The sequence below is a fragment of the Pelophylax lessonae genome, assembly GCF_965119305.1.
Source record: "Pelophylax lessonae genome assembly, chromosome: 3".
In the NCBI taxonomy this organism is placed as follows: Eukaryota; Metazoa; Chordata; class Amphibia; order Anura; family Ranidae; genus Pelophylax; species Pelophylax lessonae.
In genome coordinates, this window is record NC_138770.1 from 3,181,942 (window position 1) to 3,201,025 (window position 19,084).

The window sequence follows — 19,084 nt, forward strand, 5'->3', positions numbered from 1 at the left end:
GAACAGGGCCCTCTGATTCCTCCTGTAATAAATTGTATTCTAATTGTACTGTCTGCCCTCATGTTGTAAAGTGCTGCGTAAACTGTCAGCACTATATAAATCCCGTATAATAATAATAAATGTGCTCCCCTGGGGAGAGGAGTTTTTGAATGTACAGCAAACCTCCCACTACCCCCTCACATCCACATCCTATTATTGTGTGACCAATACAATCCAAATAATTCTTACCTTCATTTCCCAAAGTTATCCGTCTACAAGGAGACCTGTATAGATCAAATTAGGATGGAGGAGGACCGGAGTCACATGATGGAGAAGATACTAAACCTCACCCTGGAGAACATCTACCTGCTGACTGGAGAGGTGAGGAGGATTCTGGGAGGTCACATGACATCACTCTTATCTCTATTAATAAAACACAGACCTGACCAGAGAGGTGAGGGGGATTCTGGGAGGTCACATGACATCACTCTTATCTCCTATTAATAAAACACAGACCTGACCAGAGAGGTGAGGGGGATTCTGGGAGGTCACATGACATCACTCTTATCTCTATAAATAAAACACAGACCTGACCGGAGAGGTGAGGAGGATTCTGGGAGGTCACATGACATCGCTCTTATCTCTATTAATCAAACACAGAACTGACCGGAGAGGTGAGGAGGATTCTGGGATTCTAACATGATATTCCTATTGGTTCCTGAATACAGAAATGTCCTCCTCTGAAGTCAGGTGATCGAATGACCATAACAGTGCCTCCATGTGACTCCCTAAAACCTGAGAGACACAACATGCAGAAGATTCTAGAAGTCACCAAGAAGATGATGGAGCTGCTGACAGGAGAGGTGAGCGGTGCTGGGAATTCTTTTTTGTAATTTTATTTTTATGGAATTTCCCAAAAATAAAGAGGAAAATAGTCAATGGTTTGAATTACGCAAACAACACAAACAGCATGAAGAGGGTATATAGATATTACAGCATTGTGACGGGAGTTACTTTGGGCGGGGGGCTTGTGGAACCCAGATTACATTAGAGAGGTCAGGAAACTCTTTGCCCGGCTCCCCCGGCCCCTCCTATGTGTAAGTCACCCTGTGTCTATTAGGGGCACAGGGTGACAGAGAAACCCAGTTGGGTCTGCACTAACCAGACTCACAGTACAACCACACTGGACTCAGCATTTCCTGTTACCCCGGTTATCCTGGGTTCTATATGTGTGGTTTGTGTTGAAAGAATGAAGGGGGCTCTTTCCCTTAAGACCATAATATTTATGAACAATATCCCTCAATAAATATATTATGATACATTGGTTCGACCTTTTCAGGCTGCTTGTAGGAGTTTATTTAATAGACCATTGCTAGATAGTTTGAGGTGGGGTGGGGTGGGGTTTGTTGTTGTTAAGTGCCTGTATCCCATCGTTCTGTTGTTTCTGTCTGCCTTGGGATCAACCTATTATGGGATGTATATGTGTATGTGGATTAGCTACTAAAGGGGAGGGGGGATTGTCCCAGAGTGTATAAGTCTTTGTGCCTGTGTTTAAATAAACAGTCTTATGCTTCTTACCACCCTACACTGATGTCTTGACAAGTGACTGGGTGGGTTAAGGGATCTTGGATCGTGCTGGTACCAGGCAAGGGAAGCTTATACGGCAGACATACTTTTCTTGAGTACGGGGTCCGTCACAAGCATGAAGAGGGTATATAGGTATTACGCCATGAAGAGGGTATATAGATATTATAGCATGATATATCATGACTTGATAAAGTGCATGGGTGCGAAACTTGTCATTACGGCAACTGTCCAAGCTTGCGTTCCATGCTGGGACCCTGAGGCTTTCTCTGGTTCTTCCTGCTCCCGCCCACTGGCCAACCGTGATGTCACCCGAGCCCGTTGCTGAGCTCCTTCTGGTTCCCCAAGTGGCAGTATCGTATTTCCCAGGGCTTTTGGATTGGCGCCCCTCTATCAGCCCTCACCACAGGGCTGGATGACCCTTCCATTAATGCCCAGGGACCTTTTGCAGTGGTATTGTTGGCTTTTTCAATTCCCTTGACTGTTCTTATCCACCACATTGTGGGTAATAAACTGTTGTGAGACTTTTACCCTTTAAATACCTGGTGTTGTCCTGCAGCTAATTCTCCTTCTATTGACTACTGGGGGCACCTAGCGTGGTCTTTTGTTTTATGTATGCCTGTATCTTGCACTATCCAAAGTTTATTTTGACAGCTGCATAGGTTTGTCCTGGTCTTCCCATGAATCCATCTATGATCTGTTCTCTCAGCCCACGGTATACATGTTTGTTTAAAATGACCCAACTGAAATCTATTGGCTTCGGCCCAGGGCAGGATCCTTCCATAGGACAGGGAGTCTGGGATGGAAGGATTATATAAAAGGTAAGCAGGAGAGAACATGGTGAAGAAAGAAAATACCGTGTGCAACATTTTTTCCATATGGACAACATAAATAGCATAGGGGAGGAGGATTGTTTCAGTGGAGAGGACATGGTGGAGTCAGCTGACCATAATAAAGGGCATGGGTGAGTGGGCTAGATAAGCCCAAATTCTATTTCAGACCCGCGACTGGGTGGGTGATGGACAGACTAGGACATGAAAGTCTGGAGGTGGGAGGCATAATAATAATTTAACCACTTCCCACTGGAAGGCCGTCATATGACGTCCTGGACTTGAAGTGGTGATATCTGGATGATGGGTGCAGCTACAGGCATCATCCAGATATCTTTCTTTTCAGCCAGCAAATCCCTATCTTGTAGAAGCTCTAGCTGGTCATGAGCCGCTTGATTTACAGGCTGCGGGGGGGATGTCCTCCCCCTCTCCTGCTGCCCTCCAGTGCCATAGAGCTGACTATAGAATGGATGGTCCCCGGCCATCTCTATGCTCCTGGGAGGCCGAAAGCAACATTATGACATCACTTCCGGTGCTGTCAGATGTAAGCACTGCCAGTTTTTCATCCTGGAAAGCAGAGATCAATGTTTTTTTTAATCTCATGCTTTCCAGTGTAGAGGATATATTTGGGGTCTACGTGACCCCAGATTTCTCCATAAAGAGGACCTGTCATGCCTTATTCCTATTACAAGGGATGTGTACATTTCTAGTAATAGGAATAAAAGTGATCAAAAAAATAGAGTTGGTGTACAAATAAAAATTTAAAAAAAATTAATAAATAATAATAAAAAAGTTTTTAAAGCACCCCTGTCCCCTCGTGCTCGCTCGCAAAAGCAAGCGCATAGGTAGGTTGCGCCCGCATATATATATGATGTTCGGCCCACACATGTGAGACATCGCTGTGAACATTAGAGCGAGAACAATAATTCTATCACTAGACCTCCTCTGTAACTCTAAACAGGTAACCTGTAAACATTTTGAAAGCATCACCTATGGAGATTTTTAAGTACCGTAGTTTTGCGCCATTTCACGAATGGGTGCAATTCTAAAGCATGACACATGTGTTTGATATCCAATTACTCAGCGTAACATCATCTTATATATTTTACAAAAATTGAGTTACAGGTATCTATGGTGGTTTTTTTTCCATTAAAATTCATTAAAGTGTATTTTTTCCCAAACAATTGTGTTTGAAAAATTGCTGCGACCGCCATTTTATTCTCTATGGTCTTTGCTGAAAAAATATATATATTTTTTTAATGTATGGAGGTTCTGAGTATTTTTTTAGCAAATAAATTATGATTTTGACATATAGGAGATAAATGCCAGAATTGGCCCGGATGGGAAGTGGTTAACAGGTCGGTGCTCCCAGACCACCCCGAGATCTCAGCCAAAGCAAAGTGGATTGTGCTATGCGATGGGATTTATGGTGACATATAAATGTAACAAAGGTACTTTGCAGCCAGGCCCGGACTGGGACAAAAAATAGGCCCGGGCATTTTAGACTGAGCAGCCTTTTTTTTTTTTTATTTAAACCAAATTCCAAATAATGACAGCTACCAGTTTCTCAATGTCTTTTAGTTCTATTTAGCCTGCTACAGTCACTGCTCACTGCTCACTGATTGCTAGAGGTTACTGCACATTTTTAGCACTAACCCATTGGTGGCTGGGGAGGTGTAATCAGTGGCAGTACTGGGGGGGTGGATTGAGTGGCAGTGCTGGGGGGGAGGGATAAATGGCAGTTCTGAGGGTGGGGGAGGGGGTATGAATTAAGTGGAAGTGCTGGGGAGGGGGTGTGTGAATTGAGTGGCAGTGCTGGGGGGATGGAATCAGAGGCAGTGCTGGGGGGATGGAATCAGTGGCAGTGCTGGGGGGATGGAATCAGTGACAGTGCTGGGGGGATGGAGTCAGTGGCAGTGCTGGGGGGATGGAGTCAGTGGCAGTGCTGGGGGGATGGAGTCAGTGGCAGTGCTGGGGGGATGGAGTCAGTGGCAGTGCTGAGGGGATGGAGTCAGTGGCAGTGCTGGGGGGGATGGAGTCAGTGGCAGTTCTGGGGGGATGGAGCCAGTGGCAGTGCTGGGGGGATGGAATCAGTAGCAGTGCTGAGGGGATGGAGTCAGTGGCAGTGCAGGGGGGGTGGAGTCAGTGGCAGTGCTGGGGGGGATGGAGTCAGTGGCAGTGCTGAGGGGATGGAGTCAGTGGCAGTGCTGGGGGGATGGAATCAGTGGCAGTGCTGAGGGGATGGAGTCAGTGGCAGTGCAGGGGGGTGGAGTCAGTGGCAGTGCAGGGGGGGTGGAGTCAGTGGCAGTCCTGGGGGGGTGGAGTCAGTGGCAGTTCTGGGGGGATGGAGTCAGTGGCAGTGCTGGGGGGATGGAATCAGTAGCAGTGCTGAGGGGATGGAGTCAGTGGCAGTGCTGGGGGGATGGAGTCAGTGGCAGTACTGGGGGGGATTGAATCAGTGGCAGTACTGGGGGGTGTAATAAATGTCGAGGGGAATTGGATGTGATCAGTGTGGAGGGAGGATGGAATAAGTGGCAGTGTGGGGGGGATGAGTGACAGTACAAGAGGAGGGTGAGATGACTGGTAGTGCTGGTGGGTTGTTTGGATGAGTGGCAGTGCTGAGGGGGATAGTGCTGAGGGGGATGAGATCCGTAGCAGTACAGGAGGGATGGAATTAGTGGCAGTGTTGGGGGGGGTGGGGGTGGTGGAATTAATGGCAGTGCTGGGGGGGATTGGATGGGATCAGTGGCAGTGTGGAGGGATGGTGGGATCAGTGGCAGTGCAGGGGGGGATAGGATGAGTGACAATATGTGGAAGGTGGAATCAGTGGCTGTGCGGGGGGACGAGATGAGTGGCAGTGCTTGGGGGAATTGAATGGGATCAGTGGCAGTGCTTGGGGAGTGGGATGAGTGGCAGCGTGGAGGGAGGGAATGGGATGAGTGGCAGCGTGGAGGGAGGGGATGGGAGGAGTGGCAGCGTGGAGGGAGGAGTGGCAGCGTGGAGGGAGGGGATGGGAAGAGTGGCAGCGTGGAGGGAGGGGATGGGAAGAGTGGCAGCGTGGAGGGAGGGGATGGGAAGAGTGGCAGCGTGGAGGGAGGGGATGGGAAGAGTGACCATGTAGAGGGGGGATGTAGGAGAAGTGGCAGCGTGGAGGGAGGGGATGGGAAGAGTGGCAATGTAGGGGGGATATAGGAGAAGAGGCAGCGTGGAGGGAAGGGGATGGGAATAATGGCAGCATGGAGGGAGGGGATGGGAAGAGTGACCATGTAGAGGGGGGATATAGGAGAAGTGGCAGCGTGGAGGGAGGGGATGGGAAGAGTGACAATGTAGAGGGGGGATATAGGAGGAGTGGCAGCGTGGAGGGAGGGGATGGGAGGAGTGGCAGCGTGGAACGAGGGGATGGGAGGAGTGGCAGTGTGGAGCGAGGGGATGGGAGGAGTGGCAGCGTGGAGCGAGGGGATAGGAGGAGTGGCAGCGTGGAGCAAGGGATGGGAGGAGTGGCAGCTTGGAAGGAGGCAGCATGGAGGGAGGAAAGGGGAGTAGTGTCAGTGTGGACAGAGGGAAGGAGTGGCAGTGTGGAGGGAGGCAGCATGGAGGGAGGGAGGAAAGGGGAGTAGTGTCAGTGTGGAGGGAGGGAGGGGAGGAATGGCAGCATGGAGGGAGGGGAGGAGTGGCAGCATGGAGGGGGTGGGATGAGTGGCAGTGCTGGTGGTGGGTGGCATCATTGGCCATGCTGGGTGGAGGGATGGGATCAGTGACAGTGTTGGGGGGGTCAGTGGCAGTGCTGGGGGGGATCAGATTAGTGACAGTGCTGGGGGGGAATCAGTGACAGTGCTGGGGGGATCAGTGACAGTGGTGGGGGGGATCAGTGACAGTGCTGTGGGGGATCAGTGACAGTGCTGGGGATCGGATCAGTGACAGGGCTGGGGGGAATCGGATCAGTGACAGGGCTGGGGGGGATCGGATCAGTAACAGGGCTGGGGGGGGTCGGATCAGTGACAGGGCTGGGGGGGGATTGGATCAGTGACAGGGCTGAGGGGGAATCGAATCAGTGACAGGGCTGGGGGGGAATCGAATCAATGACATGTCTGGGAGGGAGGGATCGGATCAGTGACAGGGCTGGGAGGGGATCGGATCAGTGACAGGGCTATAAGGGGATCGGATCAGTGACAGGGCTGGGGGGGGTTCGAATCAGTGACAGGGCTGGGGTAGGGGGATCGGATCAGTGACAGGGCTGGGGAGGGATTGGATCAGTGGCAGTGCTGGGGGGGAGGTCAATGACGGTACTGGGGGGATCAGTGGCAGTGCTGGGGTGATCGGATCAGTGACAGGGTTGGGGAGATGGGATCAGTGACAGGACTGGGGGGGATGGGATCAGTGACAGGGCTGGGAGGGGGGGATTGGATCAGTGACAGGGCTGGGGGGGATCGGATCAGTGACAGGGCAGGGGGGGATGGGATCAGTGACAGCGACAGGGCTGGGAGGGGGGGATCAGATCAGTGACAGGGCTGGGGGGGGGGGTTCGGATCAGTGACAGGGCTGGGAGGGATCGGATCAGTGACAGGGCAGGGGGGGGGGGTCAGATCAGTGACAGGGCTGGGGGGGGAATCGGATCAGTGACAGGGCTGGGGGGGGAATCGGATCAGTGACAGGGCTGGGGGGGGTCAGATCAGTGACAGGGCTGGGGGGGATCGGATCAGTGACAGGGCAGGGGGGATGGGATCAGTGACAGCGACAGGGCTGGGAGGGGGGTATAGGATCAGTGACAGGGCTGGGAGGGGGGGATCGGATCAGTGACAGGGCTGGGGGGGGGGGGGTTCGGATCAGTGACAGGGTGGGAGGGATCGGATCAGTGACAGGGCAGGGGGGGGGTCAGATCAGTGACAGGGCTGGGGGGGGGAATCGGATCAGTGACAGGGCTGGGGGGAATCGGATCAGTGACAGGGCTGGGGGGGGGGGGTCAGATCAGTGACAGGGCTGGGGGGAATCGGATCAGTGACAGGTCTGGGAAGGAGGGATCGGATCAGTGACAGGGCGGGGGGGGGGGTCAGATCAGTGACAGGGCTGGGGGGGATCAGATCAGTGACAAGGCTGGGGGGAATCGGATCAGTGACAGGTCTGGGAGGGAGGGATCGGATCAGTGACAGGGCTGGGGGGGGTTCAGATGAGTGACAGGGCTGGGGTAGGGGGATCGGATCAGTGACAGGGCTGGGGATCGGATCAGTGACAGGGCCCAGGGGGGAATCAGATCAGTGACAGGGCCCAGGGGGGAATTGGATCAGTGACAGGGCTGGGGGGGGATTGGATCAGTGACAGGGCTGGGGGGGGGGATTGGATCAGTGGCAATGCTGGGAGGGGATCGGATCAGTGACAGGGCTGGGAGGGGGGGGGGATTGGATCAGTGGCAGTGCTGGGGGGAATCGGATCAGTGTCAGTGCTGAGGGGGGAGGGGTCAGTGGCATTGCTGTGGGGTGGGGGTTAGTGGCCGTGCTGAGGGGTGGTCACTTCACTTACCTTGCAGGGCAGGCCTTGGGTGGTGCGGCGCCGGTGCTGCAGAGCAGAGTGTCACTGTTCCTTCCCGCTTCCCGACAAAGCAGAACTCAGAAGGGGTCCCCTCTAGCTCCACCCCCTTCAGTCACGAGTCACCTGACCCCTTGTTTCGGTCCACCCCTCCTGAGCTGCCTAGAGAAGGCTGGATGGCTGCGGACTCGGAGCCGGCCGCAGTGAGCGGCGCTGGGCTCAGCATCAGCCCGGCTGCTCAGTGGGGAGTGGGGACTGGCCTGGGACTCTAGGAGTGACATACATACCCGACCGGCTGGAAGGCCTGCCTTGGTTCCTCACATGGCACCATAGCACTTTCCCCACTTCCCCTCCCCCACTTTTTGTTTTGTTTGTCCCTTTTTCTTTGTAGTTTGTCACCTGCACTATCACCTTTGTCTTCTTTATTTTGCACGACTTGTAGGGTGTGGGTCCTCGGGCCCTACCTTAAGTCTTGGGAGGGGGTGGATATGGCCTTTTGGCTAAGTCCGCCCTCTCTCATGGGGTCTCCCTTCGGGGGAGCCCCACTTAGTACTCGGTGGGGGCTGTTTCGGCAGTCCCCCTGAAGAACGGGGTCGGTCTGGTTTCGGCCAGACAGACCATGAGTACCTTAATCCCTGTCAGGAGTCTTGCGCCCCGGGGGATCGAGGTTTGGGTCCTACCTCTTCGGAGGGAAGACCACTAGTTTCGCACACCCTGTGCACTTTTTGTGTTCTCACTTTGTGTGTGTGCACTTTTTTATGCACCGGGTGGAGTCTTTTGAGTGTGTTGCACACGCTACGGGCTTAATAAAAAAAAAAAAAAAAAAAAAAAAAGAAGTAGAATATGCGGCCGCGGCCCTCTCCGCGGAATCGGCCGCGGAGAGGTCAGCGGCAAGCGAGCAGCTGCCTCGGGAGTCGGGACGGTCACGGAAGTGACATGCGCTGTTCGGCCCACTGGGCATATGCTCGGTCTGCCCTATGGCCAGTCCAGGCCTGTTTGCAGCAATTTCAGCCTAGAAAGAGGGACTTGGACCGGGAGAGTCTCCAATAGGTACAGCAGTTTGGGGAGGAACCACATTTTGAGGTGATTTACCGTGCCTAGCCAGGAGATATTATACAGTAAGCATCCCATTGTTTCAGGGATAAATGTATGTCTTGAAATAAAGAAGGAAGGTTAGCTTAGTATAATGAGGAGAAGGTGTCACATGAATAACGAGGTATTTGAGGGAACAGGTACACTAGTGATACGAGTAAGCGGATTGTAAGGTGCCCAGAGTTGTGGGAGGAATGTTGATAGAAAGATCCTCGATCTTAGAAGTATTAATCTTATACCCCGGCAGTGTACTCAGGTAGATGATTGACAATTATTAGTAGTTATAATTTATACACAGCATGTTTGTTACAATGAATGTTTTATTATATATTCAGAGTGGAATCCTCAGGGATGATAATATTGATGTTTAAGAAGAGTATAAAGAGGAGGATGAGGAGTATGGAGTGATGGAGGAGTTTTCAGAAGGACACAAGGATATGATGGAGCCACCTAATACCAGAAACCCACCAGAGAGATGTCCCCGTCCTCTGTATTCCCGGGATTCCACACAGGAAGGTCACACCATCCCCCACTGTTACAAGGTTGGTGCGATGGAGTATCTAGAACATGGACTTGTGGAGATGATCTGTGGATTACTTTTTGTGAGCTTATGTTTTACAGATGATTTTTCTCTCATTTTCTTTAGGGTGAAGATCTGATAGATATAAAAGTTGAGGTTAAAGCAGAAGAAGAAGAGAGGTATGTGAGGGATGATCAACAGTCTATGGAGGAGGATGGAATAACGGGGACATTTATAGAGGAGGACACTCCTACAGAGATCAGCACAGGTGGGTCATTAACACTAAATACATTCCTCCACCCATACTGCTCACTGATTGGTCCAGAGTGCCCAGGTCTAGCAAGATCTCGGACCGCAATTTTCCCAGATTTGCTTGCGCTGATATCTGCTGGCTGTGCCGGGTGTATAGTCGCAGACCCAAGTCACTAAGTGCATTTTCAGGAGATCGGAGGCAGTGGTGTGGGACCTCTGCAATTTGTCTCAAGTAACATATAAGCTTCCACTGATTGCTGAATACCAATATTATGAGTCCTGGCCCCTGCACTATATACTCTATGTTGTACATTACAGACTCCTGATCCCTGCACTATATACTCTATGTTGTACATTACATACTCCTGACCTCTGCACTATATACTCTATGTTGTACATTACATACTCCTGTCCCCTGCACTATATACTCCTGTCCCATGCACTATATAGTCTATGTTGTACATTACATACTCCTGACTCCTGCATTATATACTCTATGTTGTACATTATACACTCCTGACCACTGCACTATATACTTTATACTGTACATTACATACTCCTGAACCCTGCACTATATAATTTATGTTGTACATAATTCCGATACTGTATAGTCCTAACTTTTGTATCCTATATAATAAGTTGTACATTACAAGGCCTTACTTCTTTTGTACCCATTTTCTACCAGCTGGACATTTTATATCTGATGATTCGATTGAAGCACAGACATTTACATTCAAAAACAAGAGTGAGAAAATAGGCACGAACCAACCTAATACCTATTGACACACTCACTCGGCGCTAAGGAGCTATAGTTGTGTTACCACAACCTGAAAAATTCACGTGAAATGAAATAGCATAAATAAATAGATAAACAGCTGCTGTTATAAAACCAAAAATAATCATAAAAGGTGTGTGCCTCGAATCCAAGATATCAAATCATATGCATACACTAACAGCGCTACACCATAGATATACCAATTATCAGTATGTGTTATAAATGGTTAAGTGAGTGAAAGAAGTCCAGGTAAAAACCAACACTCAAAACAGTCCATCCAGTGTTCCACACGGGGTCCTTGATATAGCATGCACCACCACCTCTAACGCGCTGTTAGTGTATGCATATGATTTGATATCTGGGATTTGATGCACACACCTTTTATGACAGACATTTACATGTTGATAATAATGTGATAACATCCTCAAACTTTGGAACCTTAAACAGAAAGTGATATTTGGGGAGTAGTCAATAGCCCAATAATGGAGGTCTTCAGAATCAGTCCAGTCTTCATCCTCACTCTCTGACCTCTGGTGGGGCTCAGCCCTGCTGTTATTCATGACTAAATCATGGACTAAATAAGGAATTGCAGGACTTCTTGTGTTGGGAGAATGGCAATGAGTGATAGAGGGGGAGGGGACACTCGTCCTATAATCCCCTCATCACTGTCACTCCTATAAAAGACAGTTCTTGTTGTTTCCTCACTCTCTGACTAAGGTCCATGAATAAAGAAATGAACTGGTAGGAGATCAGAGGACCCGTTTACTAGTTACCTTGAGGGGGGAATTGTAAGATCCTCAGAGACAAAGCTGTCTGATGTGGGCGGAGTCCTGGTTTAGGGGAACCAATCTGCTGATGTCTAGTAATAATCTTTTTATTTCTATTTTAGTACATAGACGGGAGATGAGGAAAACCTCAGAGGATTGTCTCACTTTGTCTCCAGACTGTAAAGTAGAAGATGAGGACATCACACAGTATAGTCCAGGAGAAAACCCGGCTACCTCCAATGTCCATCCGGCACCACACAGTGTAGATGGACCATCGTATTCCTCTTATCCTGAGGAACCTCAGACTGTGAGGGACGGTGCCGGACCATCGTATTCCTCTTATCCTGAGGAACCTCAGACTGTGAGGGACAGTGCCAGACCATCGTATTCCTCTTATCCTGAGAAACCTGAGAGGGACGGTGCCGTCCTTCAAACAGATAAAAGGTTTTCCTGTACTGAGTGCGGGAAGTGTTTTCATTCTAAATACAATCTTAAAGTGCATAAAAGATCTCACGCAGGACAAAAGCTGTATACCTGTCCTGAGTGCGGGAAATGTTTCTGTTCTAAATATGATCTTAATATGCATAAAATATCTCACACAGGGGAGAAGCCGTTTTCCTGTCCTGAGAGCGGGAAATCTTTTTTCCAGAAGTCCTCTGTTTACAAACATCCGAGCTCTCATACGGGGGAGAAGCCGTTTTCCTGTCCTGTGTGTGGGAAATGTTTTTCACAGAAGTATCATCTTTACACACATCAGAGCTCTCACACAGGGGAAAAGCCATTTTCCTGTCCTGAGTGTGGGAAATGTTTTTCACTGAAGTCCAATCTTTACAGACATCAGAGATCTCACACAGGGGAGAAGCCGTATTCCTGTGCTGAGTGTGGGAAATCTTTTTCACAGAAGTTCTCTCTTTACACACATCAGAGATATCACACGGGGGAGAAGCCGTATTCCTGTTCTGAGTGTGGGAAATGTTTTTCAGTGAAGTCACTTCTTTACAGACATCAGAGATCTCACACGGGGGAGAAGCCATTTTCCTGTTCTGAGTGTGGGAAATGTTTTTCACAGAAGTCTGATCTTTCCAAACATCAGAGATTGCACACAGGGGAGAAGCCATATTCCTGTCCTGAGTGTGGGAAATGTTTTCCAGATACGTCCAGTCTTTACAGACATCAGAGAACTCACACGGGGGAGAAGCCGCTTTCCTGTCCTGAGTGAGGAAATTGTTCCTAACTGAAGTCCTGTCTTCCTGTACATCAGGGATCCCACAGAACCCTGGAAGTGTATTAGTGCTGGAAATGTCTTCTATATGAATGTTGCTGAACACGTGGGGAAGAAGCACACCCTGGTATACTCCTCAGATATACTCGATGGCTGATCTTCATCATGTAAGATACACTTCATAAGGAGATCAGAGATCACCAAAGACATGGATGAAGTGTTGTCCCGTGTTGGCCATTGATAGCAGGAGAAAAATAAAAATGGAGTCTGTGACGGAACCGATTGGCACCCCGACATTGGTGCTTCCTTCCGCCATACCGTGCTTCCTGCCCTCCAAACAGTTCCGAGCAGACTGAGAACTAATAGCAGCCCCTTTTACCCCAAACATCGTACACAGACAAGATGTGAGGTTAAATCCAAAGGAATGACTGTTTATTGAAGCTCAGACACATACTTCATACCATACAGGAGGACATCCCCTCCTGATCATATTACCCTAACAATACAAACTGTAAACAAGAATATAATTAACATAACTAAGGAACAGCCAACATGAACTACGCTACTCCCCCTCTAGCAACTGATAACTTACAGTGATATACTTAACATGAGCTAATTAACTGGTCACTTAAACCAGCCTAGGTGGAGGGGACATTACTAGCAGACAGACAGAAACAATGGAACAATGGGAGAGATCTACTTACCATAAACACGTTATAGCAGGAGGCCCCAGTGGTTTCAGTTACATAACATCTACAGTCATTGCTGGTTTGAGGCATAGAGGCCCGAAATATGGATATGGAACCTCCAGTTCCCGGAGTCTGTGTGTTTTGGGGAGACATTAACATGAATCAGAAACAAGACCACTCCACGGATCCCCCAGGCATACACCTTCCAAAGAGTAGTGTTCCCTTAAATGCCAGGGCCCATAGTCACTGGGTAAGAGGCTCGCTCCCAGTCCTCTCCAAAAGCCTCTGTCCTGGTTAGGTCTGTGACAGAGTCATTACCTTTCATTGGCTGAGTACATTTTGTGGTGTGAGCTTTCAGAAACATTTAGAGGTCTATTTAAAAATACAAAAATAGTTAAATGAGTGTGACCAACATTCACCCAGCTGTGACAAGTTTTGGCAATATTTTATTTCATATGATCATTGACTCCATCTAGTGGCCATAATGCTCTATTGCACTATTTTTACTGATTGAAGTATTTCAAGAAAAATACCGTAATATGTCCACTAGATGGAGCTGGCGATCATAGGAAATCACTGTAGTAATTAAAATACAGCCAGAATTTTAAACAGCTGAATGAATGTTTGTCACATTCGTCCAATGAATTTTCTGTAAATCAGGGAAAATAAACAACGGTGGTTAGTGAAAGCAGCGCAGATTACACACACTACACATTGTTAGGCACACAGTTAACCCTTTTATTGCCCCTAGATGTTAACCCATTCCCAGTCAGTGTCATTAGTACAGTGACAGTGTATAATATTATTGATCTCTGTATTGGTGTCACTGGTGATGTCAGTGTCAGTTAATTGTCCGCCACACTATTACAGTCCCACTCTAAGTTGTTGATCACCACCATTACCAGTATAACCTCAAAGCTGTGTAAATTCCACCATAGTTTGTAGACTATAACTTTCACTCAAACCAATTAATATACACTTCATGGGATTTTTATGTTATCAAAGTCATGTAGCAGAATACAGTTTGACCCAAACTTATGCAGATTTTTTTTCTTTATTGGATATATTTTATAATAGAAATATTGTGTTTTTTATGTTTCAAAATGTTTGATTTTTGTTTATATAATAAAAAATAAACCCAGTTGTGATCAAAGGCCACAAAAAAGCTTTATTTGTGTAAAAAAATGATATTAATATAATTTGTATACAGTGTTGCATGACCTCGTAATTCCCAGTTAAAGTAGCGCAGTGCTGAATAGCAAAAAATGCTCTGGTCATGAAGGGGGTAAAACCTTTCGGAGCTTAAGCGGTTAAACCAACCATTCATTTAAAACTAAAAATGTGCATTTGGCCATTTGATGGCGCTAAGTATAATAGAAATTGGTGTCATCACCCGGGCTCGTCGGCCTCCTGCTTCAGGGGGTGTGGCCAGATGGACACGTTTCTACACATATGGTGGACTTGTCCTAAAGTGCTCCTCTTTTGGATGAGGGGGGACACGCTTTTATTTTTTCAGGTACGACGGCCATTGTTACCACAGATGCAAGTATTACCCTTCTAAATAAACCAGTGGAAAATGTCCTGAGACACACACAGACCTTAATATATTTCATGTTCTTCCCCATGACTAAGCTCCGGGGGCGGAGTAAAATATGTTGAGGGCACGGCCTGGCGGGAGCCCAGGCTGAGGTTGTCTCTCTCATACCACCATAGGACTCCATGGATGTGCGGCACCAGCGATCTTTCCTCTCTTCCTTAAATGACTTCATGTTCTTGTTGGCCAAAATTGTACACGGGAACAAAAAGATTTTGGGGCGGGGTTTTAGTTTTTGGGTGTAACTTTTTTTTTTTTACTTTTTTTACTTAACTTTTTATCATTTCATAATAGACCAACAGCCCCCCTATGTGATAGCATTTTATTGTGACATGTTCTTTTTAATGAGACATCAGGAGTCTATCTGCCCTCTACTGAAGATTATGGAGAGCAGATCATTCTCCATTCACAGCTTCTCCAGCCACAGCGGTCAGGAATGATAGCACTGAACCCAGAAGTCACCTAATACACCACATCACTTCCGGGTTCATTCTAGCTAGTCTGGTCTTTCTGCCTTCTACCCAGTGGCACCTACCATGCCAACAGCTAATCACAGCTGTTGTGAGCCAGAGAAAGGAGATTGAGGACACATAGAAGGGGCAGTGGGGGTGGCATATAAAGGAACCAATGCCCTCCTGCAGCTGGTACATGCTGGTAGGAGAGAGTAGCTGGCTTTCAGTGGCTACAGGAGAAAAATAGAAAGCATTGGTTCCTCTATATGCAGGCCCCTGCTGTTCCTCCTATCTAGTTAAACACAATGTGACAGGGGAGCAGGAGGCTGGGTCACTATTGCGATCCCTGCAACCCCTGTAGTTACACCTCTGCTTGCTGACATTGCTAGTATATGCTGACTTTTGAGGACAAACCATGAGTGTGAAGGACAGTTTAGCTGCTGCTAGAAGGGGGCACACTGCTTTTCTTATATTGCTGCTTTAAACCATCTGTGAGCAGTGAAATATGTAGGTGGGGCTTTGTGTGGGTGTGGTCTGCATGTGGGTGGGGACGCAGGGGGCCCAATGATCTCCTATTGCCTGACTTCCCCATGAATTGTCAGTCCACCCCTGCACCCAACTTTTATGCTAGCATGGCTCTCCCCTATTTAAGGACTGGACTAACCACAGGTTCACCTAAATATGCAGATCAACCATTCTGGCCTCCACTCACTAACTTCTAGAAGTTTCTCTAAACTTCCAGAACCGGGGGGGCACCAGAGATGTCTATGTGAGATATCCCCAAAAAGCAAAGAAGGAGAAGGCGCAAACCCTAGTGCACAATCCGAGTAAACACAGAATTTATTAATATGAAAAGCAACCAATAAAATGCATACTCACAAAGGTGCAGAAGTATACAGCATGTACAAAGGATACACGAGGCAGAAAATCCAAGTGTCCTCACATAAACAGGCCAACACGTTTCGGGGGCGCACCCCCTTCTTCAGAGCTGTGCTAATTAACACAACCAAATAGCTCATGTTTAAATGCAGCAAAGCAATAATAAATTCAGTTTTTACTCAGGTAATGCACTAGGGGTGTGCGCCTTCCACTTCTTCATTTTTTGTAGTTTCACAAGGGATATCACCATCCAAGGAGGGCTGCACCTACCGGGCCATTGGACCCTGTATGTGATGTGACATTGGTTGAAGACCCCTGAGTGATGGGAGTGTTTGGCTGTCTTCTCTGTGAGTCATCCAGCCTGACCTGCAGTAAACCCTGACAAACCCTGACCCAGATTCCGGGCTCACACTTACCATGAGTCAATAAATTTGCCTGTACCTAAACTGATAGCACACTAGAGGGTGCTACAGAGAAAATAAATAGGAGGGAGAGGCATTCTAAGTGCAGTATAAAGACATATTTATTGTTCATATTGTAACACAATTGTCAATGCACATGTATAAGTAAGCATTGCCCTCTTCATAAAAAAGCAAGTCGCTATAATAAATGTGCCCATCTCCCTGCGAGGGTTCTCCATGAGCTGTACACAGCGCCAGTGCTGACAGGTCCCTCTGCTTGCCTCAGAACCATGCTGGAATGCACCGCCCACAGGGCACAAGTGATGTCACAATTGGAGGATAACTGGATGTGGCTACACATTTCAGAGCATGAGCACTCCTTTCCTAATCCTAGACTTAAGAAAGAAGTGCGCATGCTCTGAAATGCGTAGTCACACCCCTGACAAAGCCCATCAAAAACCATTAGGGGCGTGGTTTTACTACAGTGTTTTGCGAAAGTATTCGGCCCCCTTGAACTTTGCGACCTTTTGCCACATTTCAGGCTTTAAATATAAAGATATAAAACTGAAATTTTTTGTGAAGAATCAACAACAAGTGGAACACAATCATGAAGTGGAATAAAATTTATTGGATATTTCAAACTTTGTTAACAAATAAAAGACTGAAAAATGGGGCGTGCAAAATTATTCAGCCCCTTTACTTTCAGTGCAGCAAACTCTCTCCAGAAGTTCAGTGAGGATCTCTGAATGATCCAATGTTGACCTAAATGACTAATGATGATAAATAGAATCCACCTGTGTGTAATCAAGTCTCCGTATAAATGCACCTGCACTGTGATAGTCTCAGAGGTCCGTTTAAAGCGCAGACAGCATCATGAAGAACAAGGAACACACCAGGCAGGTCCGAGATACTGTTGTGGAGAAGTTTAAAGCCGGATTTGGATACAAAAAGATTTCCCAAGCTTTAAACATCCCAAGGAGCACCGTGCAAGCGATAATATTGAAATGGAAGGAGTATCAGACCACTGCAAATCTACGAAGACCTGGCCGTCCCTCTAAACTTTCAGCTCATACAAGGAGAAGACTGATCAGAGATGCAGCCAAGAGGCCCATGATCACTCTGGATGAACTGCAGAGATCTACAGCTGAGGTGGGAGACTCTGTCCATAGGACAACAATCAGTCGTATACTGCACAAATCTGGCCTTTATGGAAGAGTGGCAAGAAGAAAGCCATTTCTTAAAGATATCCATAAAAAGTGTCATTTAAAGTTTGCCACAAGCCACCTGGGAGACACCAAACATGTGGAAGAAGGTGCTCTGGTCAGATGAAACCAAAATCAAACTTTTTGGCAACAATGCAAAACGTTATGTTTGGCGTAAAAGCAACACAGCTCATCCCCCTGAACACACCATCCCCACTGTCAAACATGGTGGTGGCAGCATCATGGTTTGGGCCTGCTTTTCTTCAGCAGGGACAGGGAAGATGGTTAAAATTGATGGGAAGATGGATGGAGCCAAATACAGGACCATTCTGGAAGAAAACCTGATGGAGTCTGCAAAAGACCTGAGACTGGGATGGAGATTTGTCTTCCAACAAGACAATGATCCAAAACATAAAGCAAAATCTACAATGGAATGGTTCACAAATAAACATATCCAGGTGTTAGAATGGCCAAGTCAAAGTCCAGACCTGAATCCAATCGAGAATCTGTGGAAAGAACTGAAAACTGCTGTTCACAAACACTCTCCATCCAAGCTCACCAAGCTCGAGCTTTTTTGCAAGGAGGAATGGGCAAAAACTGATAGAGACATACCCCAAGCGACTTACAGCTGTAATCGCAGCAAAAGGTGGCGCTACAAAGTATTAACTTAAGGGGGCTGAATAATTTTGCACGCCCAATTTTTCAGTTTTTTATTTGTTAAAAAAGTTTGAAATATCCAATAAATTTCATTCCACTTCACGATTGTGTCCCACTTGTTGATTCTTCACAAAAAATTACATCTTTATATCTTTATGTTTGAAGCCTGAAATGTGGCAAAAGGTCAAAAAGTTCAAGGGGGCCGAATACTTTCGCAAAGCACTGTATGTTTGTGGGCCAGCAGAGATGAGTGGGGGTGATCAGAGGCGGCTGGCGCAGGGAGAATAGCCGTATACACACTGACAGCCGCTGGACAGAGAGAACAGCCGTATACACACTGACAACCACTGGACAGGGAGAACAGCCGTATACACACTGACAGCCGCTGGACAGAGAGAACAGCCGTATACACACTGACAGCCGCTGGACAGGGAGAACAGCCATATACACACTGACAGCCACTGGACAGGGAGAACAGCCGTATACACACTGACAGCCGCTGGACAGGGAGAACAGCCGTATACACACTGACAGCCGCTGGACAGGGGGAACAGCCATATACACACTGACAGCCGCTGGACAGAGAGAACAGCCGTATACACACTGCCAGCCGCTGGACAGGGAGAACAGCCGTATACACACTGACAGCGGCTTGACAGGGAGAACAGC

General features: G+C 47.8%; 4 protein-coding genes across 4 annotated transcripts in view; 3 read left to right on the top strand and 1 right to left on the bottom strand.

Moving 5' to 3' along the window:
• LOC309549127 (uncharacterized protein) overlaps positions 1-12,827 on the top strand; it is a 193,389-nt gene extending 180,562 nt beyond the window's left edge. Inside the window, exon 4 of the mRNA XM_082249163.1 lies at positions 12,714-12,827. The gene's annotated coding sequence lies outside the window, so the exon portion shown is untranslated. The remainder of the gene's footprint in view (positions 1-12,713) is intronic.
• The window catches only part of LOC309549119 (uncharacterized protein), a 2,919,967-nt gene that overhangs the window by 2,693,919 nt on the left and 206,964 nt on the right, over positions 1-19,084 (bottom strand). The window lies entirely within an intron of this gene.
• The window catches only part of LOC309549117 (uncharacterized protein), a 4,285,597-nt gene that overhangs the window by 2,583,258 nt on the left and 1,683,255 nt on the right, over positions 1-19,084 (top strand). The window contains 1 exon segment of the mRNA XM_082249155.1: positions 9,383-9,547. Coding sequence (XP_082105281.1) covers positions 9,383-9,547 — 165 coding nt within the window.
• The window catches only part of LOC309549123 (uncharacterized protein), a 275,016-nt gene that overhangs the window by 99,670 nt on the left and 156,262 nt on the right, over positions 1-19,084 (top strand). Inside the window, exon 4 of the mRNA XM_082249160.1 lies at positions 9,652-9,708. Within this exon, the coding sequence (XP_082105286.1) occupies positions 9,652-9,708 (57 nt within the window). The remainder of the gene's footprint in view (positions 1-9,651; positions 9,709-19,084) is intronic.